The 27,432-nt window shown below is 39.5% G+C and overlaps 1 protein-coding gene across 1 annotated transcript in view; it reads right to left on the bottom strand.

The window, feature by feature from the left end:
• Positions 1-557: 557 nt before the first annotated feature.
• The window catches only part of LNPEP (leucyl and cystinyl aminopeptidase), a 57,638-nt gene continuing 30,763 nt past the window's right edge, over positions 558-27,432 (bottom strand). Inside the window, exons 8-18 of the mRNA XM_063129572.1 lie at positions 26,816-26,947; positions 22,326-22,457; positions 20,434-20,594; positions 18,880-18,968; positions 16,860-17,043; positions 15,836-15,992; positions 14,693-14,877; positions 12,483-12,644; positions 11,492-11,632; positions 10,764-10,845; positions 558-7,430 (exon numbers count right to left, since the gene is read on the bottom strand). Coding sequence (XP_062985642.1) covers positions 7,299-7,430; positions 10,764-10,845; positions 11,492-11,632; positions 12,483-12,644; positions 14,693-14,877; positions 15,836-15,992; positions 16,860-17,043; positions 18,880-18,968; positions 20,434-20,594; positions 22,326-22,457; positions 26,816-26,947 — 1,557 coding nt within the window. The 3' untranslated portion in view covers positions 558-7,298. The remainder of the gene's footprint in view (positions 7,431-10,763; positions 10,846-11,491; positions 11,633-12,482; positions 12,645-14,692; positions 14,878-15,835; positions 15,993-16,859; positions 17,044-18,879; positions 18,969-20,433; positions 20,595-22,325; positions 22,458-26,815; positions 26,948-27,432) is intronic.

A 27,432-nucleotide genomic window follows, 5' to 3' on the forward strand; every position in this document is an offset into this window, starting at 1 on the left:
CTACATTAAGGAGAAAAAAGGCATCCTTACTAGGCTGTCTTTTTCCTGTGTCTTTCCACATTCACTATGGGCTTCTTTAGATGGCAACCAAGTGATTTTGAATTGAAAAGTTCCCCTCTGGGCAAAGCTATTTTCGGGGGGGGGGGGAAGCATGGGAGACGTCCTGGAGGTTGATGGTTTCATGTAAAGGATCCGTAAACTTTCATGGCTGGCTAATCATGAGTGTGCATTAAATCGCTCATGTAGAGAAGCTTTTAAGGAGCCCATAGTGGAGACAGAAAGGCCCAAGAAAAAGAAAACCTGGTAAGGATGAGGGGTTTTCCTTGATTTAGAGAAGAAGAAACCGCCCAGAGAGAACCGCCCAGAGAGTTTCGGCTATTGGGCGGTATAAAAATGTAATAAAATAAATAAATAAATAAATAAATAAATAAATAAATAGAAAAAAACCCCAACTGAAACAGCTGATAAAAGTCTAAAGAAAAGTCTGAACGGCTCACCCAACATCATTTTATAATTTATCTGAGGAATAAAGAATAAAGATAGAAGAAAAGCACACGTTAGTATTTAAAAGATTTTATTCTCATTTCACAATAAAATAAAATGTGTCTGTCTTTGCAATACACATGCCATTCAATCAGTGCTGGTTATACACACACATAATTTTATTCAAAGTATAAGAAAATAGGCTTTATTTCTCCTTTACAAATTGAGGAAAACCACAGATTTGCATATATTTTGTAATATATACACACACACTTCAAAAATCCTCCTCCAAGCAAATATTGTACAACTTGCAGTGCTACTGTTTTGATATGATACTACCTTGCACTTTCTCTAACGTACTAAACATAGAAGGGTAATCCCTTTTCAAATTCCAATAGTAATTCCAGAATTACTTTGATGTCACCATTATTCAAGCCAGCTTCTTGTTATCAATAGAACTACAGATCTCCCCACAGATCTGGTGCAAATTTACTCTCAAATCCACCCCCTTTTTTAAAGCCTTTGTAAATTAAAATAGTTCAGTGGGGTTCAATCATCCGTTCTAACATCGTCATACCATTCCACATTTTTAAAAGGTAACCTATTTTAGGTTTTTCTTTTACAGTAATTTGCTACATGGTGCCATGACTAACTTAAAAAAGATGTCAGACCATTGCTTTGATCAAAGAGATGTTGTCATGTGTAAAGATCTGTACTTCTACTACAAACTACAGGTTTAAGTAACACACAGCAATTCTAAGAGGCTTAAGTTCTTGAAGACTAAGACCTGAGTACGGCAAAGCAAGATTTTTATTGTGTGAAAAACTTTAAACAACTCTTTAAAGAAATACACTTTGTAAACATTTAACAGTATCATGGCAAAGCATCAACAAGTATTTATTATGCATCTAAGTGAAGTTAGCCTTTGAAATGGAACGGAATACATATCTAAACATTCACACAGGGGGTCTCAATTTGTGAAATACACACAAAAATGTACACTGAAATGAGGAAACATTTTAAAGTTCAGAGTGCAATGAAAGATAACATCTTCCAGAAGAGATTTGAGAAATCCATTCTATCAGGAGGAGGAATGTTCTAATAGAGAACAGAATACACAGTCATATAAATACAAATCAGTTGCAAGGGTCAGCATCCTGTAGCATGGGGCTACTAAGGAAAAATTAAGGCCACATTCTTTAGAGTATTATATGTACAATACAAGTCTGATTTCACATATGGCAACATGTGATAGATTATATGTTTAAAAGCAGCACGCTCCATTACTGGAACACCATCTCTCTCCCTCTCTCCTAGAAAGATGTTATAAATCTAATGCACGCCTGCATTTAAACTGTAAGAATTTAAAAGTAGATGAACTTAGTCATATTTAGAGTGCCAATATAAAAAGCTTTATACTTTGAGAGAATACGCACCATTGCTTTGGCTACAGGCAATTTCAAATTGCCTGGATTGTGTTGTGTACATGTGAATTTTTGCAGAATTGTGCCTAGAAGATGGGAGAATGCTGCACTTTAAAGCCACACTAACACACGCTGGCCCCAAGGCACTTATAAAACAACTTTAACGTAGTCACTGCTTAAACATTTGAGACATTTCAAGCTACTATGTGACTTTCAGAGAATTCTTTAAAATCCAGCATGGTGGACAAGCTTCTTTTCCCTCCAACCTAGTGAATATTCTCCATTCAGAAAGTAGAACAAAATGAAATTAGACCACTGCACAGAATTTTCTAAAATGCCCTGAAGAAAACTCAGTAGTTTGAAAGACAAGCATTTGGAGAGATTACACTAACTTCTCTGTCAGTAACTGAAGACATTTTGTTTTCGTCAGTACAATTTTGTGCAAGAAAGCCAATTTGAATGTTCAACCTTGACTCTTTCAATTTTGACCCTCCATATGTTAACAGGATCGGAGTTTAAAGGATGTCTTGCACCACCTACCAAAATAACTTGCCATCTTTGTTCTGTTCTCCTTGCCATCTCGATTTTCCTGGCTAAGGTAAAAACAGCCATTGGCTGTAAGCAGTGAGATCAAAAGTCCTTTTAACATACAACTGTCCTCCCCACTATGTTCAGTGTATTTGTGGAGGGCATAGTTGAACTGTGAATGATGCTTTTGCTCCTGACATTACATCTGAATATTCAGTGTAAAATCTGGAAAAAAAAGAAACCTGTAAGTGTACAGCTGAAGATGCAAAAGCTCAAAAGGTATCATGCTAAATATGCAGACATAACTGAATTATTGTGTGTCTAAGTCTTCAATTAAAGAAAATGGACAGAAGATGCATCTCTGTAATAGAAACACACACTCTCTCTGTGTGTATGCAAGATGCAAATAGCTGATTAATGTTTCTCCAGAATATTAGAGTTGTGGCTAAAGTGTAGAGAGAGAGCAGCTAGAAGTGCTACCCTTAAACTGGTTAAGCCCGACTATTTGTACTGAAATCTATTTAGTTACAATTCTGCAGATTTGATGCATACAGAGATCCCCTTGAATGTCCACATACACATTATAAATGTCTACAACACATTTCTTGACAATGAAGAAAAGAAGCAAGCCCTTGCATGTGTATTGCTCTGGGGTTACACACTGGAGCTCCATGGAACATGGACATCAGCATCTAGTCTCAAAATCACTTTTGTTTCAAGACATTTAGAATGACAAGTCTATAGATTGAGTAAAAAGGTTTTCCTTCACTGAGCAGGCATAATAATACACTTCTCTTTAGCCTATGAAGGTATGGAGACAGAAAAGAACATTTTTAACAAAAATAGACTGCCATTAAATATTAACATATTCATTTTTCAGTCCTTACAATACACTCTAAGGCACATGAACTGTTACTACTATCCGACTTAAACCACAACCAAAATCAGTCCTGTTCAGATTTCTTCCATACAACCCCCTCAAACCTAGAATACTTGGAAACCAGAATTTTGGGGTGTGGGGGAAGAAATGCAGCTTGCACATTTCTACAATATATTTCTGTGTCAAGGTGATTGGTTTTAGAAAAAGCAAAGTCCTGCATGTTTATGGATCTCTTATTTGTTTTATATGTAACACCACACAGGATACTGCCAAGTAGGATATCATGGTAGCACAAAATGTTTGACCAAGACCTGAACACTAAACTTTTGCAAGCTAAGAAACTTTAAATAGAGCAAAGGATGATCCCAAGGTTACTGACATTAGCCCTAGATATGTCTGAAACACCGTAGAAAATTCTTTATTCCACAAAAGCCACCAATATTATTCAACTAGATAAAAGACATCTTATATTACAGTGCATTTTCCTTGTGAGCAAAACTCGAGAGATGAAAGTTAGGTGAAGATGAGACATAATACCTGTGAGCTGTCACTTATGGCTTGGACTTATACATACACACTTGCACACGGGAACTCCAACTACTCCAGTTCACAGTAAACGGAATAGCTAATGAATGTACTCAGCACTTGTTGAAGTTCAAACTTTATGTCACTTGTATTTTAAGGAAGTAGATGAAAGAGTTTTGATAGCTTACGTTAAAGTTTGGGTCCTAGATGCAAACATGGGGAAACAATTTTGAATATGCATTTCTCTTTAAGCAGTATTAGACATATCACATAATCCAAACTAAAAAGATAAATAATTGAAAAAAATATTCTTAAACCAACAGTGCTTTAATTTAAACATTAAATTCTTAATTCTAGAAAACAGGTGCACTATATTTTCAAGACCAGTTTACATTTCCAGTAGTAAGCACATCCATCCATCCTTCCATCTATCATAGAACAGCATTAGGCAACGCCAGAAATGTAATTAATTCTATAGAATTTTGCCCATCGTTATTGCTACAAAAAAACTGAAAAGGGAGCAGTGCACAGGACGAAATACGGAAATGGAGTACAAATCAAGAACGTAGGAGAAGCACAGGGACCCACATATTCCCCAACAACCAGGATTGTCTCTCCTCCCATTAAAAGAGATTGTAGGGGAATGCTTTCCTTTGGTTATACCAAGATGAGAGTTTTCCAACCAATTTCAGAATTACTTAACATTGATGACTTTGCCTCCAGCCTATTAGAGATTCAGAAGTACTAAAAACTATACTATCTTTAAACATTTATGTATATTGCAGTTCTCCCTCCACAATTTTCAACCCAGTTGAAAAAGCTATTTTAATCACTAGAAAGCCACATTTGTATGTGTGTGTGAATCAACACGTAGCGGGGGAATATGTATTGCAAACAGGATAAAATACCAACTAGGTTGGGGTTTTTTTTAGCAGTTGTGATTTCATGGTATGAACTCATGGTCACACAACTAAATTTGTTTTTGAGTGTTTCTCTTCACAGTGGCCCAAAATAGTCTCAAAATTGAAAAGGTCCTTTGGCAATTTTCCCTTTTTGTATCATTAGTACCAAAAATTATTTATCTTCATCCCAGCTTTTTCCAGGATGGCAAGAAACCCAGTGAAAATTTCCTGGATTGCCTTATATAGAACTGGAGCTCTGGGGCCTAGGAAGATAAGGTCTCACAGGATGCATTAATGAAGATCCTCTGGGAGATGCGTATGAAGCAAAACCAGTAGTAAAAGCCAGCTAGAACAATTGTCTGTATACTGTTCTATATTGTAGGCAAAACACCATGAGAAAGTGGTATTTTCCTAAATACCGAGTGAAACATGAGCCCAAGATCAGTTCCCTATACTGTCGCTGTGCCTATTGCAACAGGTACTAGCAGTCCCTAAAACAATTGTGGAAATGAGCAGTAGCAGACATTTCCAGAATGTGCCAGGTCAATGGAGCTCTCATCTCTGAACTCTGCCGCCCTGTCCCATTCTGGAAAAGAATGCTGCCATTAATTTCTGTGCTTATTTTAGGAACTACTCATTCCTCTTGTGTTACTGATCTGTTCTGCAAGTATGGGGGCAGTACAGGATACTGCTCAAAACCTCAGGGTTATTCTCCAGATTGACTCGACACTGAAAACTCCTTAACATATCATTTATGCACCAAAAAAAAAAAAAAGTAACAGTAGGGGGTCAGCCAGCTGGTAACCACTGCAATAAAACTATGGCTCCTAATATGACCACCACAGAAGATTTTGTACATGCTTGCTTGGTGCAGCTCTATGCTGTCCAACATCATTCCAGTGAATGGTTGTGAACTGACAAATGCAGAAATAGTTGAGAACCCTTGGCATCACAGCTTAATCCACCAGCTTCTGCCTGGGCTGCCCAAGCCGTTAAATACTTCTTAATGGTGTGAAGATTGAGGGCTTCCAGTTCTTCAACTGAAAGCTGTACGTAAACTGGAATCACCCCCTTCTAGGTTGACTGCTTACTTGGAAAAGGAGCTTTTGTACACATCTGTGAAGCTTCTATCCTTGTTACGGAAAACATAAAACAATAAAATAGGAAACTAATACTTAAAGTGCAAAAGCCTCCAAACCCCTGGCAATTCCACACAGCAGCTCAAGTGGCTTAAGCCAAGCCTATGTCCTCTTTTCATCCACTTTTATTCTGCTCAGTTTTTCCAGAATGGAAGAATCTTAGTTGGGGAACTTGTGGAACTGAACTGAACACCAAGCATAATATAATATAATATAATATAATATAATATAATATAATATAATATAATATAATATATATCCATATCTTAATGAAACAATGCCCCAAGTGACTCATACTTCCCTGTATAAAAATTCTCCACATACTAGAAGGGCTTGATTCATGATGTTAAATTTGACAACTTTATTTTTGGCAAAAAGTTTCTGGACAACATGTCTCATGTCTCAAAAAGAATGGACTTTGGCCAAAGTGAAGACACGAGCCTGTTCCCTGAAGGAAGTGTATTCACAGGAAAGTATGAAACATCTGGATTTCAGTGTACCAAAATGACACAAAAGCCAAGTACTTACACTAACAAAGTAACACCTCTCCATGGTGTTGCTCACGGAAAAAAAATAATGTTCACAAAGTAAATCTTAGACTCTTAGGACACCTTGAGAAAGGAACGTTTTGGATACAAACATTTCTTAATATAAAGTGTTTTTCCAAACTACATTTTAGATCCTGTTTGACAATTTCTATAGGCTGGTTCAAGTGACACAACGTCATAATTTTCATTTGTCTTTACAAAAGCTATTTGACTTATTCAGTACATGTAATCAGTAGCACCCAGCCCTGTTGCAGACAAAAATATTTTTCTACCAATAATATGATATGATATTTGCATAATCTCTAGAAAACATTTAAATAAAGCAAAACTTAGAGCTCTCAAAAATCCAACTTTTGGCTTTAGTTGTTTACCTCTATTATGCATGTCTTAGCAGTTGTTTATAGTCATGGTATTTTTTAAAAAAAAACAACCATGCTTCACAGCAGGTACAGTATCTACAATTCAAGAAACAACAAACAATGAGGAAGGCTAATTAAACAGTGCTCTGCAAATAAAAGCAGCTCTCAGGAGAGTTCTTGTTTTGCTCTCTCTGCAACACGTGGAAAATGGAACTGAACTTTCCTGAAATGGAAGGGAGCTGCACTATAATTTTAAAAGTTATTGTCCTTGTTGTGTGCAAATGTTTAGTCAATGAATGAACATTCCCTTAATTAGCATCTATGTCCAGTCCACAAACACTCCAAAGAGAGCCAGCTTAGGAAGAAAAGTACCCTGAGCTAACTAGAACCCTCTCACAGTGCAAAGAAAGTTGCATTGCCCTTTTTCAATCCTGGCTTTTTGCAGAAGCAAAAGAGCAAGTGTTGCAGCATTCCAAGTAAGTAACACGAACTCTGATGGAACTGTGATCACTATAGCAATTTCTCCAGCTTTGCCAAGTTATTCTCCATCCACTGGATATTCAGCTGAATTGTCTCAATGGCTTCTTGGACACACCGCAGATGAGCAGTCTCCTCTGACTTTGATTCAAAGAATGTCTTAACCTACAGAGGTAACACACGTGTGAAAAAAATCAGGACAAAGAAAATTAGCTTTCTTCTATGCATCCAAGATGGCCTAACAGGATTTTATATAAATGTGCAAGTTAGGAGGGTATGGTTACATTTAGATTGTAATAATTTGCACGTTATAGCTCAATCCTAGAGGCATTCAAGAGGCATCTGGACAGCCATCTGCCAGGGATGCTTTAAGGTGGATTCCTGCATTGAGAAGGGGGTTGGATTCAATGGCCTTATAGGCCCCTTCCAACCCTACTATTCTATAATTCTATATCTATTATAAATATTGTAAATCTATTTCACAATATTTAAGAACTGAAATAACTGCCTTTAATCATATAAGTAACAAAGTGGGTGCATTCACACAACATGCTAACAAACTGTGGGCCTGTTCATATAATACGCTAAGCCCTGGTTAAACCACATGCTTTGCATGCAGAAGGTTCCAGGTTCAATCCCTGGCTTCTCCACGTAGGGCGCGGAAAGGAATCCTGCCTGATACCCTGGCCACTGCCAGTCTGTGTCGACGATACTGGGCTAGATGGACCAATGGTCCGATTCAGTATAAGGCAGCTTCCTATGTTCCTAAACTGTTAATGAACATGTTTAAACTGTAGTTATATAACCACCATAGTTAGGAACGGTTCACATAATACACTTAAGTTGTGGTTCACATGACACACTAAGCAATGATGTTTAGCTCAAAGTGCTTAACCACCTCCTAGACACGGACCACTGGCAGTGGCATGGTTCGTGAGTGTCCAGCAGTGTCTCTCCCCAGGTTGCTGGGGCTTCCCTCTTTCCCCAAGGGAGAAGGGCCCCTTTATGTCTTTAATGTTGCATACATTGCCATTTACACAACTTGGGAATTATGGAAGTAACCGAGCTACCAATATGCGCATATTAGTGGCTTGGTTAGGGGATGGATGGCCCGCTGTGCTTTCCAGGTGCTCATTGGGCTGTCCCATAGCTCGTGTGGGCAGGCAGCTAGGATGGCTTGCCGCATACCTGCAACAACTGGATGGAGGTGAGTCTGTCCATTCCTATGTACTAGTATTAGTGATGATAACAAAAATAACAGTGGATAGGTGACAAGGCTATTAATGGGGTGGTTTGATTTAAAGTATCCAAACATTGGTCAAATGACTTGAAACTTGGCATGCATGTTCCTTCTATCTTCCTAGACATACATGCCAAGTTTCAAGTCATTTGCCCTAGGGTTGGACTTTTCAAAGCCTACCATCCCATTTACAGCCTTCTCACCCATTCACTATTATTATTACTATTATTACACCACAGCACCTGGTGTAGATATTTATTATTTATTAAAATATTTATATCCTGTCCTATATCACAGGGATCTTAGGGCGGCGTACAGATAAAATCATACATATAAAATAGAACAATAAATACACAGTTCTGAAACAAATTAAACCATTAATATGTTAAAACCAATTTTAAAACAGTAAAAGCCAAATAAAACAGGACAGTGTTGCAGGCTGATGGATTTAGCCATCAAAGGCTTTGTTAAAAAGCCATGTCTTACCCTGGCACGGAAATGAAGCCAGTGCCAGTGCCAGTTGGGCCTCCAAGGGGAGGGCATTCCACAGCCAGGGTGCCACAACAGAGAAAGCCCTCTCCCATGTCCCACCATAGTGTATATCTTGTGTTGGTGGGGCATGGAGGAGGGCTCCTCTGACAGATCTCAGGGCTTAGGCAGGCATACTGCCTCTGATATTGAACAGTAATATATAGCTGTCCTGTGGAGTAGGCATTAATAGCCTTCTTCTCCATCTGCTACCATTATTATTATTATTAATAATAATAATATTATCATTATATAATTATTATTGGGGGGGGAATTTAACAGGAATACAATGTCCCTGGCTACTGTCAGTTGCTCCAGTGGAACTGCAATAGAAGAATTTTTTAAAAAATAAAATAATTACAAATTGAAGGGAGCTCTTCCTTTCTTAGAAAAAAGCAGTGCCCTGCTTTGAATCCCCACCTGCCCGAGTGCCCAGCAACAGTTTTTCAGGGTGCCCCACAGATCTCATTTTTTGCTCTCTGCCACTTTAACAGCAGTTAAAGCACAAGGGACCAAAAAAATTGGGAAGCATGTGGGGCACCCTAAAAAACTGTTGATGGAGACTTGGTCAAGTAGGGATTCAAAGCAAGGCATCCTCCAAGGCTTGGGGAAGCCCTTGAATCCTGTGGATAATATTGTAGTCAAGTCTCTCTATTTTGGAGAGCTGCAATATTGCTATAGCACAAAAGCGGCTCACTGATAAAAAGAAAAGGAAAAAATGCTGTGACCGGGATCGTGGTTAGAGCAGAGACCGGGGGGGAGGTAGGTAGGAAAGGGGGCTAGTAACAGCACAGTTGGAGGGGCTGTCACTGGCAAAAGGAAAGGGACAGTTGGAAGCGGCTTGGCTGTGATTACAAAGAGCGATCATGGATGCGCTCGGCAAGAGCGGAAGGTTTTCTGCTGCTGATGCCCTCCAGCCACAATTGATTGGGTGTTCTGGGTTTGGACAACACTAAAGCCTATTGTGGATAAAACACACCTGGAAAAACCCATTGTTTGTTATTGTGGGTTGTTTAAGAAAATTAACCCATGTCACAGAAAGCTGTCTCAGTTTGCACCACACACTAGGGGCCGATCTACACCAAGCAGGATATAACACTTTTAAAATGTTATGAAAATGGTAAATGTAATGTGTCCTAGGCCTGAACTTGTCATAACCATTATAAACCGGTATAAGCAGTAGTGTAGATCCTGCCCAGCTCATCATGGGTAGTCACCATGATGGGTTAGTGTGTCGTGTGAATCCAGTCAGTGAGTTACGAGCAATAGTTTCTCAAATTTCAGACGATATCATCTACATTACTGTCTACCAAAAATACACATCTGTTAAAGCTAGTAGACAGTGCAACACTATTTAGTAAGAATCTTGGCCTCTGTCACATACTGGCTATCTTTGCATGTCACAATAAGACAGGATTCTCCAGAACTCTGGCTCATCAGTAATGAGCAGCATGCTGGTGTATGCTATCAGATTGCTCCCGTTTGGCTCCTCCTGCAAATGGCTAAATAAACTACAGATGCCCAATCTCTGGTTTGTTTATTGTGAAGTCTGAATCAGGGATTCTAGCTTATCTCTCCCCATACAAGCCAGAGTCAAAAGCTATGGTTTGTTCAAGCACATAACTTATAAACAATAAGTCACAGATCTCTAGAATCCTGGCTTACTGTAGCATATGAATGCCTTATAATGTTAGTGAACATTTTTCTCTGCAACACCTTATCCAACAAACCTCAAGCAGATGTTCTTGTGTTGAGAACTGACAAGTTGTTGAAATCACAATACTTTGGATGGTGTATGATCCACGGTGAAACCTGAAATGTTGGAGAATGAGTCAAGACCAAAGCATTTATTCAAAGCATATTTAATTAAATTATTACCAGGTCTATTTTAAAGGCTCATGTAAATTACACTATTTAATGCGCTTTAAAGGGAAGATCAATTTGGGTATCCTGGATGGATAAAATACCAACCACACAAAATTGGCTGTTACCATACCAAATAGGCCTTTACAGGGCCTCTGGGATATGCTCGGTATTTTTCACAACTCCAGAGCAAAGGAATATCAAGCAACCTTCTGAGAACTCCTCTTCATGTGTTTTACAGGTCATACCAAAACAGGGGAATTGCACCTGGAAAACTAAAGGATTTAAAGACTCTCAAGAACCACTGTGATATTCTTTGGGCAAGTCATCGTATTTTGCATTAACTATAGTTTCAGCGACCCAGAGGTCTCCACACTGGACATGCTGTAGTGCCGAAGCCTTTCCTGGAATAGATGTTCATTTTGTAGAACTAAAAGGGCAAGCTGGACAATCCAAGCAACTAGCACAAGACCTAAACAGGATACTTTACTAGTACCAGGAGTATCTCTGCAGCTGACTTATGTAGCTTGAGGGACGGGGAGAGAAAGGGGAGAGAAACACAGACTTTATTATGAAAACTTAAGAAAAGCCTTACTTCTTTATAAGCTGACTCCAATTCTCTTTGACAAAGTCCCATGCCAGTAAGTGTCCAGGCAAATTCTGACTGGCTGTTTTTATAACAGTTGGGAGATCCTGTGATCTGATGATGTTTCCTTCTAAGCTTGTTTGCATTAACCTATGAAAAAAACAGACAAAGGCAGCTTACAGACACATAATATTCAGAGATCTGCATCATGAGCCACCTAAACTAGACAATAATAATCCAGAAACTATTTACAATACTTGACTGCGTATCGAATACAAGGTATAACTTTTAAAAAGTGCTCATTAGCCCTATGTGCTAGATAAATTGCCATTCACAGGTCAACATTTAGAGGACTTGATAAAAAGGTTGGGTGTGGGGAACAAGTGGGGGCCAATAAATGCAAATCACCTACAAATGTGTATGTTTATACATGCAAGGACCTTCTGCCCGTTCATTAAGATTAGGAGGAAACTAAAGTATCACCACCCTACAACTGAAAATGCTCTTGAATTTGTATATTTTGAGCTAAGGTTGCCTACCTTTAGTTACTTTGAAACCGAGGACTAAAAGTTTAATTTTTTAAAAACCCCAAATTCATTTGTGGCTATCTCATTGTAGGTTTTCTAATTACAAGTAAGCATAGCATGAGAAAATATAACCTGTTCTCTCAGTTTTGAAGCAACACGTGAGAACATTTGTCTATAAACAAGAACAGAGAAAGCATTTCCCCAGATTCAGATATTGCTGTGGCAAAACATCCATTCATTAACCTTAATGTCAGTGTATGAATTCTCTCTATAGTGTAAAAGGACAAAAGAGAAGGCATTTTAAACGTTCACATATTTTCTTCTCCCATTTATAGTGACAGACATTAATTGGCAACAATCAGAAGTAAACAAATGATTAAACCAGAGGTGATCATAACTAGGAAAGTAAAAGTGAATGGATGGCAAATATTAGGATCTTCTTTTGCGAGGGAACAGAGGGTGGTGGTTCATACCAGATCAGTTTTCTAACATCATCTGTGCTGGCCAGTGCTTCAAGGATTTTGAGCTTTTCTGGTTCAGAAACTGAAGTGTGATACACGCTTAAAAGGTAGTTCCAGCCAATTTCAGTTTTTGCTCCAGCTGTGAAGATGATCTTCATAACATTTGTTGGCAGGCTATAGAGAAAAAGACACATAGAGCATGAGCAAATCTTTATGAGAACTATCTAAAAAGAACAGCCACATCAAAGCATTCGCTAAAACAGTGTGAGCGATAATTCTCCTCAATAGAGTCCTTAACCTGATAAGAGTAATTTGTAGGACACACAAATCTTCATTGCAAAATATCTCAGAAACTTCGTAACTAGGAACCAAAACACTACATAAACTCCTAAAAGTTACAACACATTGAGCAAAATGAAAAACAAGAAAAACAACACCAAAGCCGACACTGATTCAGTGTACTGACTTGCATTTCCATAACGGTGCACATTTGCTGCCTGAAAAGCCTGCATGGGTTGGCTCTGGGCCCACGCTGAGCCAATCATGAGCAACTGAAACCATATACAAGATGCTGTTCTTAGCATGCCACCGGTAGTAAGTGCCAACCACCAATAATAGGAAGTACTTCTTCACACAGCGCATAGTTAAATTATGGAACTCACTACCACAAGAGGTAGTGATGGTCACCAATTTGGATGGCTTTAAAAGGGGGTTGGATAAATTCCTGGAGGAGAAGGCTATCAATGGCTACTAGCCCTGAGGGTTGTGTGCTATCTCCAGTATTTGAGTCAGTAAGCCTGTGTGCACCAGTTGCTGGGGAACACAGGTGGGAGGGTGCTGTTGCACCATGTCCTGCTTGTTCATCCCTGGCCGGTGGCTGGTTGGCCACTGTGTGAACAGAGTGCTGGACTAGATGGACCCTTGGTCTGATCCAGAATGGCACTTCTTGTGTTCTTATATGCCATTAGGAGCTACTCGCCAGACAGGGAGACAAACCCATCCTTGCTTTTCAAATGCTCACAACAAACCTGATAGGTGTATTCAGGCAAGGGTTCAAGAAGATGAACAATTAAGCTCAGATGGCCACAGAAAACAATTGTAACTATGAGAAGAAGAATTCAAGTATTGGATTGATGCACAGTCTGATCTCATCCTTTGCTGAAGTATTGTAGCACAAGTAAACCAGTTCAAGTCAAGCAGAGCTAGACAGTTCCAACCTACTAGTCTCTAAAAGGAAGGACAGAATTCTCTTACCACAGCTTCTAGCCAGGGTACAGCTTCACTAGTTTTAAGAGATGTGGTCTGAAAGCTGCCCCTTCCCCACCCTGAGAAAGTTCCACTGTGCCAAGTTCTCCCTAATTCTTGTTGAGGCATCAGTGCCAGATCGCCATTCTGAAATAAGAATCAGGAGTACCTTGTACTGGGACTCCGATTCTGCTACAGTGCTCAGCCAGAAACAAAACCAAGATTGAGCTGTGAGACAGATTTTAGGGAAAGACTCTTAGCGCTGTAAATAAAGTACTCAAGGTGTCTACCGGCATCGAAGAAGCTGGAAAGCTAGGTAAATAGCCGTGAAGGCTCCTATTTCGGTGGGGCTGTGAAACCATTCTGGGTTTCGGTCAGGACCAGCCAGAATTCTAAAGGAGTTGGTTCAGCATGTTGCATAGCTCCTTTAGTGTTCTGGCCGGTTCTGACAGAAACCCAGAATGGATCCAAAGCCACACCGAAATCAGAGCCACTAGCCTCCACTGGTAGATGGGGGTGAAGAGGATGGCTGTAAAGCTCAAGAACTCTTATCAACCAGTGAAATTCTCATCCTCTTGAAGCTAATCAGGTTGCAACATCTTGCAGCAGGTTGGACTGCAATGGAATCAAGGAGCATTTATCCCCAAGCAAGTGTATGGAAGGGCTGCCTAAATAAGCCACCGTGGTCTGCAATGATCATGCAAACCACCCTGAGTGCATATCTACAGTAAAGTTTCTCACACAATGAAAAGGCAAGCAGACAAAACATTTCCACACACATACCAATACATCATCATTGTTGTTGTTGTTGTTGTTGTTGTTGTTGTTGTTGTTGTTGTTATTATTATTATTATTATTATTATTATTGAGAGAGAATACGTCCATCATGTTCTGGGGGTAACCAAGCAATTAAAAAATATTTTCTTAATGCTCTGGTACAGAGGTCGCTCAAACCAAAGAATACTTCTATGTTTTACCTTTCTGTCTCATTGGAGTCCTTCCATTTGTTAAACAGCTTAGATGCTTTTGTCATGCAGTTTCTCAAATCATGGGAGCAGGCCAATGTTAGGAGACTTGACTGCAGTTCTTGCGCTGAGAAATTTCCATTATTTGTCCAGGTCTGCTGTTCAATCTTGTCTCCAAATAGTTTGTCTATCTTACGCTAGAAAACGGAAGGGAAAAGATACCAACGAACAACAGTTTAAATCTTGTTACAATTACCTTGTGCTAGGATGCAGTTCATGAAGCCCAAAGAGCTCCAAAGCACCCATTTGAGCAAAAAACCCTACCACTCATCCTTCATTCCTGGCAGGTCCCCCATTAATTCCATTACGGGTCCAGAATAATGGCCTGAAGAGTATTTCCTCATTGTCTTGTTTCTTCTGAATCTCACCTGGCACCAAAATGAACCTAAGTGCAGCTTTTAAAGGTCTGACTGGTCAAAATGAGATATCAAATGTCTTGGTATTGTATTAGAGGGCATTACCGGACTGTTCACAAAAGTATCCAGAAACCTTTAACACAGCCCCATTTTAGAAACAAGAAAAACAAATCAACCCAAATTTTAGTCGCAGAGTTTTCATGTGCTTAAACAGTGAGAGAGACTGGCTAGAGATGTGAATTCCTCAGTTTGAGAGAGGGTTTGTATTCACAATTTCTTGTGGACCTCTGGGATGATTATATGACTTGAAACTAAATGTGCTCAAAAATGCTGGGGCGCCTCAGATACTAATTGGTTTGCTGGGAATAAGCTTTTATAGGCAGTATCCTTCTTCACCATATAACTAAAACAGACAACAATGAATTACAAATTTTAGGAGGACCCCTGACAACATGCAAGGAGCCATCTGCCACTTCTTTTATTTTCCCTGGGGTAACCATCCAAGATACAAGGGATGCAGTTACAAGCAGGTGCCCTTTGCATCCCCTGAGAAACTACAATATGCTTCTAAGTGGCATGGCCTATAAATTAAGTTAGGTATCATTACACACACAACACTTCATAAACAAAAATAGAGAAGATACATCATTAAAACAAATTTGATTAAGGAATACTGCTATTACGTAGTATGAGCTGTCTAGCTTTCATGATCATGACCTACCTACTTTCAAGAACTTACCAATAGTCTGGATGAAAGGTCATGCATTGCCCTTTTTTCAACTAGGCTGAAGATACGGTTCATTTGGTACAAAGCTTGTGTGACTGGAGCAGTGCTGCTTTCATTTACTAGATAGTCAATCAGATTAAAAGCCTTGGCCAAAGACTCTTTTCCTAGCCTAGAGGGGAATCCAAAAACAAGAAAACGTCAAGCAATCTGTCCAATAACACTAACCCTAATACTAAAAAGGCCTTAAACTGTGCAATATTGTGGTAGCATATACAAGTTCCTATTAAACAAACAGACAGATCTTAAAAGGTTACAAAAACAAAAAGACGTTTGTTTGATTTTGGTACCGTCCTATTTGCATGAAATATGCTACTGTTATACCAAAAAAAAGGAGGGGGAGATGGAAAGAAAAGTAATGGATAAATGAAATTTGCCTACAGGAGATTCTTTGGGAAGCATTTTGGTTGAGGGTTTTGCTTTGAAATATTATGATGAAATAATAGAAAATAATTAGTCTGCTCTGAAAACTACCACCACGATCATTTTTTTTCATGTTGCTATAAACTTTGGATTATACTTAGTACTTTTTGCAAAGGTTTTCATACCAGCCTGGTCACGCTTTGCAACAATAAAGGGTTCGCTTTATTTATTCATATTACTGAATTTGCTACTTGAAAGGAAAAAGTTCTAGAATAGACAGGTTTGATTCACTGAAGTATTATATTGATAAGCTCCCAAAGCCCCAAGTGATGTAAAGATCAATCGAACCACTCTGAGCTAAAATGCTGCTCTCACGCTGCTTGCAAACTGTCATTTGTCTCCCTGATCAAATGCAATTCTAATCTAGAGCTTTTGCAATTTCATACTTGCTTAGTTTTATTCTGCAAGACAAGTGAACATCTGAAATAATAAAAGTCAATTATTTAACAAATCATCCAGCTTAAATGTGTGCTCTGTTCTCCCTTGTGTCCTAGAGTTTTGTTTTAAGGCTTTGATGGGAATAAACAAGAGTTCAGCATTAACTTTAAAGAATTACCCTGCCAGAATGAAAATGTTATGGATCAGACTGGCTCTGTCTCTGGAGCTCAGAGCAGTGGGCTTTTTCTTCAGTAGTTCAATTAGAGCAGTCCAGTCACCTTCAGCATATTGCACAATATAGTAACCATTTGAATCTACGTTGAACTTCACCCACTCTGTTTCACCTGGAAGTTCAATGACACCTAGGCAGAAAAAGGAGGAAGGAAGTATCAGTATGCTTACATTGTCAAAATCCTTGCTCAACCTTTAAGCGTTCATAGGGGAAATAACTCATTACTAGCCACACTCAAGAAGCCATCTGTCTTCCTATTTTCTCCAGGAAACTCCAATGGCTACAGAGTACAAAACTGTTGCATCCAACAGCTACATGAGGAACTCTTGGATGCAATTGGCTTGCAAAAAATCCTATCCACTGCAGTTGTCTAGGAATCCACCTGAGGCCAATGGAAACATTTACAACCGAGTTGTGCATGAATTACCCTTAACACAAAAGAAGCATCTTCTCGTGGACTGATCGGAACCACACCTACAGGCATCTTCTGAATGAAGTGACCCCAAAACAAATGTAGGAATAAAGGTCAAATTTCCTTAATAATAGATAAGACACATTTCAGCATCACAGACCATGATCACTTGGCATCCTCCCAGGTCAACACTCAAGTGCACAATCTACTCTTCATGGAAAACATTGCTTGAACAAACAATGGCCTTTTCTGCAGTACAGCCCATGTTTCAAAGTAGCAAGCCATCTATGCCAATTGCCTTGCCACCTGGAACCATCCCTAGTACCTGTGCGAAAAAACTGGGAAAATGGCCAATGGCCAAGGTGTATGTGTGAACTGTGAAGGATTGCATGGTCTCAACAAACATAGCCAATTACCAAAGATAACACTAGGTTGATAGGCTATTAATAATACTTGGAGAGACATCCCATCACAAAAGTTTCACTCAATTTACAGAGCAGAAGGAAAGGCTCACTAAGTTTTATTTATTTTCTGAATGGATACATGGGCCAGAAACAACACAACTGCAGAGAATTTAGCCCATCTGATTGGCATTTTAATGTGCTCAGTCGAGTCTTGCATTTCACTTCACAGTACATAAAATTGGGGTGGGGTGGGGTGGAGACCCAAAAAGACATCCCAGACAATTTAAAAACTTTTCGAAGTTAATCCCACAACAAACATATATTTCACAGTCAGCTTACCTAGCAGCACTACATTTGACAGGACTATCAAATCCCACTCTTGTTGCATGCATTTTCTAGAACATGGTGTGTGTGTGTGTGTGTGTGTGTGTGTGTGAGACATCATTTTAAGCCCTTTCTCCTTAAAATAGGTCTACTGCTTTTTATTAGCATATTTAACATCTCAACTATGCAGCAGTCTAGATTTTGGCAGTAGCATATGTATATATTTTTAACACATGCTGCTTTCATCTTCTCTGGAAACCAGTTTTCAATTATAAAAATGTATCTGTCCAGAAGTGAATTACTTGACTCTCAGTGGTTGGCACTATTTGCCCCATCCTTTTTATATTTTAGAGGAGCCAGGTTACGGAAAGCTATCCATTACAAACTCAATTCCCATTTCTACCATGAAGCAGGTCTGCTATGTCCAGCAACGTACCTCCAGGCAAACAGAAGGTACATTTAGACTACACATCAAAGTAAGTCATGGAACTACTCTCAAAACAGGCGAGCATAAGCTGAAAGGGTCACAGCAGTCTCTTTCAGTTTTCAAAGCACCCATTACTTGATTTTAGATCAACAGCTTATGTTTCCACATCACAACCTAGTTTAAAACAACTGCTACTACTGCTATGACTAGCGATGGGCCCACAAAGTTTGTTTTAAGCTTGGACTCATTCTGAGCTCCAGGTCTTGCCACATTCCCAATGGCGCTGGGAATGGATTAATGTGTCAACTGAACCCAATCTATGTGAGTGTAACTGAAATCAGCCATTAATACAACACTTTCTAGCCTTCAAAACACAAAAAAGACAAAAAAGCACCATACCTGTTTTTTGTTCCAGTAAATATGTATAAGAAGCAAGGAATGAGCTGCCATTGCTGGTGATGTAAGAAAGAGGTATAGACCATAGATAACTGGAAGGAGAGGAAAAGGCTACACTGTAAGTCTGTAAAACTCTGCAAATGTATGTGCAAATCTAATATAACAGTAGCTGTTAGTCTTATGTTTCTATGCAAATTAAACATAGTTTAATACATATTAAGAGATTCAATCAAGGGTTCAATTTTAAAAACCAATTATAAAAACCAAGCCCTTGTCTCCAGAGTAAACTGTGTCATTCTCTTGTGGCTACAAACCCAAAACATATGATTAGTCTAGGAATGGCTTTCCCCAGCAATATAGTGGTGATGGCTGGTGGGCTCACCATGCAATTTGCCTCCATTCATGGGATAGCCATAAAACGAGTTTTGTAGAAAAAAAATATTTTTGTATAAATGCATATCTTATCACCACGCAAACCAATTCACATACATGGAGCTCTTGCTTTCATGGTACAGACAGACACAGATACACAGTCAATTCTCAACTACAAGTATTTGCAGAATGGGAGAAGAAAATTCTTGAATTTATTCTCCTTCATGTAGTTCAGGAGGCAGAAAACGTGGCATCTTTTAAATGCCTCTTGAAAACATACTTGTCTACCCAGGCTTTTGCTGGCATAAATTAATTATGCCACTCCATTTTACTGCCCCTTGTTTTTTTTACTGAAGTTAGAAATGTTTTCAATGCTCTATTTTAATATTGTGAGCCACTGAGGGAACTTATATTCAGCAGTATATAAATAATATATATTATATTCAGCAGTATACAAATAAATAAATAATAAATCAAACTTCAAGTTATACCAGGAGAAAAAGCAGGGAGGCAAATCACATGTCATTTGTACTTATTTTGGAATCTGACATGTACAAAATGGCTCTAATTTAAGACTCAGTTTTTATTTTATAACATACAATTCCCCATCTCTCTAATTTAATCTACCTGGATTTTAGTCTAGCCAAGCCTGTAGGCATTGCCTAGGTGAAATACACTGCCGTGAATTAGATTATATTTTCATTAGGAAAGAAAAGTTGATACAATCCATTAACATGTGTAAAAATAAAAATTGCAAACAGTTTGCAAAGAGCAAAAGTCATTACCAATATTGACCCTTCAATCCTCCTAGTCTCTTCTACAAAGAGACCCACCCCATATTCCACAGTGTATTCTGCCTGATCCATTTAAAATCCCACCTTCTGCCTCCACAATTGATGATTCAAAACAGATTTGAAGTGTAGCAAGAAGATAAATCAGCTACCAATTGATCCCATCCTCCAAGTTTCCACCACATCAATCTTTTCCTGCCTGTTTCTAAGCAGATGCCTTGGACTAAGTTTCAACACACATAATTTCTGTAATTTGATATTTATGCTACATTTCAATCCATTTATCTGCTCCCAGTAGAAAGCCTTGGATCCAAAACTCCTTCGTAAGCTGAAGCAAATTCTGCAAACATAGTTAAACTACTTAAATGAAAGAAAAAGACAAAAATAAATAAACCTTGAAGGTAATGTCTGCTTTTCCAATTCCAAATTATGCCCAAATCTCTCCTGCTGTAGATGTATCCTCTTTCCTTCTTTTTTGACAGTCACCAAGGGAAATCCTTTCTGGAGAGTCCAGGTATTCATCATTTTTTTTACATCTAATGTTCCATTTGTTATCTAGAAATCCAAACATACACACACAAAAATATCTAGGTAAAAATGTGTCAAGAAACACCATCAATACTTTCCAATTTAGTTCATTAAATAAAGAACCTTGTGGATCCAGAGCTAAGTCTTGAAAGAAGAATGACAATGCCAAGTTTAAGATAAACTCAACCTGCCAATTTCCATACTGCTTATATTAACTATGTGTAAGTCTTTACATCTGAATAGAAGCTAGCTAGAAGTAGCAGTCCTGTTACTGCATGCAAGCAAGCCTCAGGAGGGCTCCCTTTTTGGAATGGAAGGAAACACCGACTGGGTTCAGTCAACATGATAACATCAAGAGTTAATGCTAAGCTACTATGGGCTTTGTGGTGGCTGCCTTTTTGAATATGCAAGCTGCAAACAGTGTATGCTGTGGCTTGTCATGTCATGCAAACCAGTGCAGTGTGGAGCATGTGAGGGTTAAATAACCTTCATGTTACCCATGATGCTCAGGCTCATATGACACAGCAAGCCACAGCACGCATGCACCATGGCTTGTATATTCAAATGAAGGCACCATATGCTGAAAAACCCTGTGGATTAATTCACACATGGTGTCTTAGCATTACTGTTTTACTCTGTACAGCACCATGTACATTGATGGTGCTATATAAATAAATAATAATAATAATAATACATGCAAATAAACTCTCAATCTAGATAAGACAGAAGTGGTTTTAGTAGGTGGTTTGTCTCTCCAACAGACCAATGCTCAACCTGTTCTGGAGGGCTCCACTCCCCCTAAAGTATAGGTAGACAGCCTGATATTTGAACAACTCCCATCAATCCTAGCCACTATGACCAATGGTCAGGGCTTATGGGAGTCCAAGTATCTGAAGGACTAGACCCTTGCATTGTCATTCAAGGTGCAAGTGGCTTGGGCACAGACTGCCTTTTAGCAATTAGGCTGATATACCAACTACAACCTTATCAAGACGAAGATAGCCTTCCTACAGTCCTCCACACTTTTCTAATGTGTTATATATGTGGGACTGCTTTTGGCAATGGTCCACAAACCTTTAGCTAATCTAAAATCAGCAAGACAATTAGCTGGACTGGCCAACAAAGTCATATTAAGCCAGGAGTTTTTCATTTCCACTGGCTGCCATCCAGGCCCAGTTCAAACTATTGTTCCCTAAATGGCTCAGGCCAGATTACATGGAAGATCACCCTCCTCTCAAATATACCTAGCTGAACATTAAGATCATCTTGAGAGGCCGTATTCTGGATATCTCCACTAAATGATATGTGAGTGGTGGCTATTAGAAACAGTCTTTTTGGTGGTGCATCCTGGTTGTTGAATGTCCAGTCCAGAAAAGCTCACTTAGCACAACCACATTGTTATCTTTTCAGCATCAGGTGAAGATGTTCATTTTCAAGGATGTGTTAATCTTAAGACTTCTACTGCCTTTAGCTCTGCTGAACTAATGTGTTGTTGCTGCTGCTGGTTTTATTTGTTTAATTTACAGTTTATTCTTTTATATTTTTTACCTGTTTTAATTTTTATGGTTTAAAATTTTATGGTTAATTGCCCAGAGAATGTCAGTTATCAGATGGCAGACAAATACTGTAAATAAATAAACAGAATAACTATGGTTTATGCCAATTAGACCAACACTGATAGAACAATGGGTTTTGATCATGGCCAACCTCAATAATATATTTGTTTTTCTTCTCATCCACTTGGACCAAGAGGTTTACCTGATTCATGCTATCCCATAAGTTATCACTGTGGGTCGACCCATAGCTGTGTTTATCCAAATAGTAATGAATACCAGTTTGAAAAACATCATTATGGAGATAGTTTTGCAACATCAACAAGAGAGAAGCTCCCTGTAGAGAGAAAAATAAGTTATATTTTTAGTGCAAAATTTGCAAAAAGAAAAAAGAAGCATGCCAACTATTAAAAAACACTTTTTTAAAAAAAGAAAGAAAGGGGGAGTACTCTGGGGGAAGAAAGCCCATTGAATTCTATAGGATTCAACTTGGAAGTAAATGTATTTGGGATGAAGCTAGAATGTACAAGGCAAGACACTTTGGTGAATCTGTTTTCAAAAGCTATCCTTCACAAAATAGTATTGTGTATGTAAAAGAGAACCTTTAACCTTTGTATACTACCCAGAGAGTTTCGGCTATGGGGTGATATATAAATGTAATAAATAAATAAAATAATAAAATAAATGAGGTGACAAAAGATTCCAGAGGATCCTGGAATACTGTATGTTCGTCTAGATATTTGTTAACCATCCAGCAGTCTTACTAACATTCTAAGGGTGCAACCTATGCATGTTTAGCCAGAAAGAAGTCTTACAACCCCCAGCCAGCCATGCTGTCAGGAGAATGCTGGGAGTTGTTTAGGCAGGAAAAAGTCCTACATGCATAGGACCCAGTGTGGTGAAGCAGCTACAGCGTTTGATTGGGAGTCAGGAGATCTGGGTTCTAGTCCCCACTTGGCTATGGAAGCTCCCTGAGTGACTTTGGGCCAGTCACAGACTCTCAGCCCAGCCTACCTCACAGGGTCGTTGTTGCGAGGATAAAATGGAGAGGATTATGTACGCTGCCTTGGGTTCCATGGAGGGAAAAAGATGGGATACAGATGTAGTAAATAAATAAATATAAACGTGTAAAACAGCATCTGAAGAAATCACCCCAGATAAGAACTAGGTGTGCATATTCGACTTCTGCTTGGTGCAGGGCTGAAAACACTTATGGAAATAAAAGCAACTCTTTGATATTTATATACAACTTCCCACTGAAATTAAATGTTTTCTGCTTCAGCTGACAAGACAAACCCATGCCAATGGTAACGTCGTGTATGTGTGCGTCCCATCACCTTTAGGGCTTTGACGGTTGATGAAAGGAAGCATTAAAGCTGTGCCCTGCTGCAGCTGTCTTCATAGGACAAGGTGTTCACATGAAAGCTGGAGTATTTTCTAACCCCTAACCACTCTACCAATCAGAGGGGTGGGAGAGAGTGAGGAAAGTGCAGTGGGGTATGGAGAAAACGCATGGGGTTAGCCACGGTACATAGGAAGACAGAGAACTGCCTCATACTGAATCAGACCATTGGTCCATCTAGCCCAGTACTGGCGACACTGACTGGCAGCGGCTCCGCAGAATTTAAAGCAGGAGTTTTCCCTGCCCTACCTGGAGATGCTGGGGATGAAACCTGGGACTTCTGCATGTGAAGCAGATGCTCTACTACTGAGCCACAGCTCCATGGCACAGTAATGGCTTGCCGTGCAGAAGAAGCTGCTGTAGGAAGCATTATAAAGCAGTCCTGGCCATGCTTTTGTGCATGCTTATTGCTGCTTCCAGATGTCTGCAAATCAGGCCGGGCCCTGAGATCATGACTAGCTAGGGATGGCTGAAGATAACACAGCTAAAGATGCAGAAGGATAATGTGTCCCCACATCACGGACCCCCTCCCTCTCATATCTACAGCTCTGGATATTCAGGAAACTTCACCTCCAGCCATGCTAACAGATGTGAGGGTAATAGCTGCTCACAGCCGTTCCTCTAATCTGAGCAAGATGTGGTCTGGTCACAAATGATTGGGGCTGATTGGAAATAGCAAAGAGGAAAAAATCAGTTCATACACATCTGTTTTCTACACGTTTATGTGAATCTAACTCAAGTTATCATCTACTCAGATACAGATTCTCTTCTTTCTGTGTTTACAAATACTCAAGGGTGAGTATGAACCATCATTATATATACAAGTCCACCTCTAGGAAAAATGAAATGCCTCTATTCTGGCTGAAAGTAAATTTTCAGCCAATTTGCCACAACTGTACTAAAAATAAGGGAAGTGTTCCTTGTTTGGATCAAAAGGGTTAAAAGAAAACAATATATTTTTCAAAGAGAGAATTGAAGTTAAGAGATAAAGTGATTTTAGTGAATAATAATTATGAGAACCAAGAGAGAAAGAGAAATCACCAAAATCTACTGTATTTCTTCGATTCTAAGACGCACTTTTCCCCCTAAAGTAAGAGCTCTAAAAATTGGGTGCGCCTTAGATTCGATGGTGCCTTAGAATCGAAGAAATACGGGATATTACTCATTTGGCGCGTCATCCGGAATGCATCTGAAGCAGTTACCGTAATAACTTCTCTCTGTCTCGAAGCTCGATACCGTCTTCCTGAGCTTTCCCTGCTGTTCTCCTAAATTGGGCGCTGGGAAAAGTCGAGCGATCAGGCGGGAGTTTCGGGGCGGTACCATTGCCCCGAGCTAGGACTCGGAATTGCTCCGCCCCGCCTAGCATGTCCTCGCCGGGAGAAGAGGAACTCGGCGCGCCGGCCCAGGTAGCTCTGGGTTAATAATTGGCAGGCAGGAGGCAGCAGGCGCTGCTGCTGCTGCTACTGCTTTGGTTGCTCCGATCACGGCCCCTCCTTGCGTCTCCCGGAGTCTCCACCTCCCCTGAGCGTTAGTGACCCCGCCCGCCCGTCTTTTCCTTCCCTTCCTAAAAGCGATCTTGGGCTTCCTGCCTGGCAGCAGCTCGCTCTAATCTAAGACGCACTTTTTCCCCTAAAGTAAGAGCTCTAAAAATTGGGTGCGCCTTAGATTCGATGGCGCCTTAGAATCGAAGAAATACGGTAAATACTCATAACATATCCCAAACTTTTAACCATAGCTGAAGTATTAGGAGTGTCCCATGGGGTTAGCACCTCCCTCCTTTTCATTTTCAGAGCTGAACAGGGTGTAGTATTTACAGTATCTTCTATATGGTTCGGGTCCAGGTTATTTGAAAGAATGTATTCTCCCTTATGAGCCTGCCCGTGCTTTGAGATCTTCTGGAGAGGCCCTTCTTTCAGTCCCACCTTCTTCACAGGCACGCTTGGTGGGAACATGGGAGAGGGCCTTCTCGGTGGCTGCTCCGGTGCTCTGGAACTCTCTTCCTGGGGAAGCTAGGCTGGCCTCCTCCTTGATGGGCTTTCGGAAGCAGGCTAAAACTTTCTTGTTCAAGCAGGCCTTTGGAGAGTAATCCAGCCCTCCATCTATGTTAATGTTTTATAATTTTGTTGTGTATTTTTTTTTTAATTGTTTATGGTTTTGTTTCCCTCCCCCCCCCCATGTATATTTTAAACTTTGTAAGGCCGCCTTGAGGCCCAGCATTGGGCAAAAGGCGGGATACAAATAAATATAATAATAATAATAATAATAATAATAATAATAATAATAATAATAATAATAATGTTAACACCAATCGTAGCTAGCTGTAAAATAAAGTTCAAAGCAACTTTCAAATTTTGGTTTGAAGCTATGGTCAGTGTTAACTTTAATAATGATGCAACATGTCACCCGTCATTGCTGAAAAGGGTGAAGGAAAGGGATTTGTGTTGGTGCAAGGATGACAATGACAAAGCAGGACTGAGCATAAGAGTCCAAGGGGTGCTCCTGATCTTTTGACAGTAGTTACAAATACTTAAAACTATCATGGCCTGGTTCGAATGCAATGCCAAACCACAGTTTAGTAGCAAGAAAATTATCCAAGCCTCCTCCTGGGCTTGTGTGCTCCCTATTTCTCCTTTGACATGACCACAAGGCGTACGGAACCCTTTGCTTCTATTGTTTATTAACTGCAGCTTGCAGTGTCGTTTGAACCTGGACAAACTGTCCTTAATCTTAGCTATTGGTAGAGTAAACAAGTCAATTTAAAGCCATATTTTATGAAATGGTTGTAGTTTTTTCACTATCAAAGTTAAGATTAACATGTTCAGATTATATGATATACTGCAGTTAATCTAAAGCAGAATCTTCTAATGTCCTTATGGCTGCACCAGAAGAAGAGAAGCATGTGAGCCTAGAAGGAGGCTTGGCTTGTCCTCATAATGCTAAATCGTGGTTTAGTGTTACATCCAAATATAACCTGTGTTTTCATTGGAGTTATGAACAATTTAACCTGGCATTTCAGTAAAAATGCATAATAGCAAAAACTGATTCCATTATTACTACTACTCCAGAAGAAAGAAACATTTTTAAAACCAAGTTTTTGTTTTGCTAAAAATTCAGATTAAAAATTGCTCACATTGGGGTGCATGTTTTCCATTATATCATCTTCTCACCACCTCCATCTATTCCACCTCAAGAACACTTCCTCCCCTTCGCTCCTGACCTGTTGCTGCCCATGCTAAGAATGTGATTTGAAGCATATTTATGTGGACTTTACTTTCCAGCACTTTTGAAGTTACCTTGACATAGGAGACTGCATCAAACATTTCTTCAATCTCTTCTGATGATTTGACAGGAAGGGAGATGGGGTGAGATGAATCCATGGAATCTTTCTCCATGGTCTTAAATTGTAGATTTAGAAAAGAGTCATCCTGAGTAATGGGAAGAAATATTAATTAACCTGAATAGTAACTAATATGAAGAATGTGACCCATCAGTAAGTATTGTGTCATATTTGAGACCTGGAGAAAAAGCTCTCTTTCAGTTATTCCCTTCTAGTTATTAGTGGGTGGGGTTGAATATTTAAGCTGTTCGTGTAATATAACATGCAGAGTAAAAAAAATACATGGTATTTCTGAAGCTGGGCATACTAATACTTCATGGGGAGTAACCAAACTATGGTCACTTTTAATAATTCCTATAAACTTATAAGGAGTGTTCAGGAAGGGAGCCCATTGTCCTACCCAGGTTTGTAGTAAAATCTGAGGCCGCAAACCTATATCCACAATGTGCACTGAGCACAGATATCTTATATCTGCTATCACATAGCCACATCCCAACATGGCCAGACAATCCAGGTTATTTGGAGGCCCTCTTGTGCTTTCCTAGGAGCATGTGGCAACTTGTTCTTCTCCAG

The sequence above is a fragment of the Elgaria multicarinata genome, chromosome 6 (genome assembly GCF_023053635.1).
Source record: "Elgaria multicarinata webbii isolate HBS135686 ecotype San Diego chromosome 6, rElgMul1.1.pri, whole genome shotgun sequence".
NCBI lineage: Eukaryota > Metazoa > Chordata > Lepidosauria > Squamata > Anguidae > Elgaria > Elgaria multicarinata.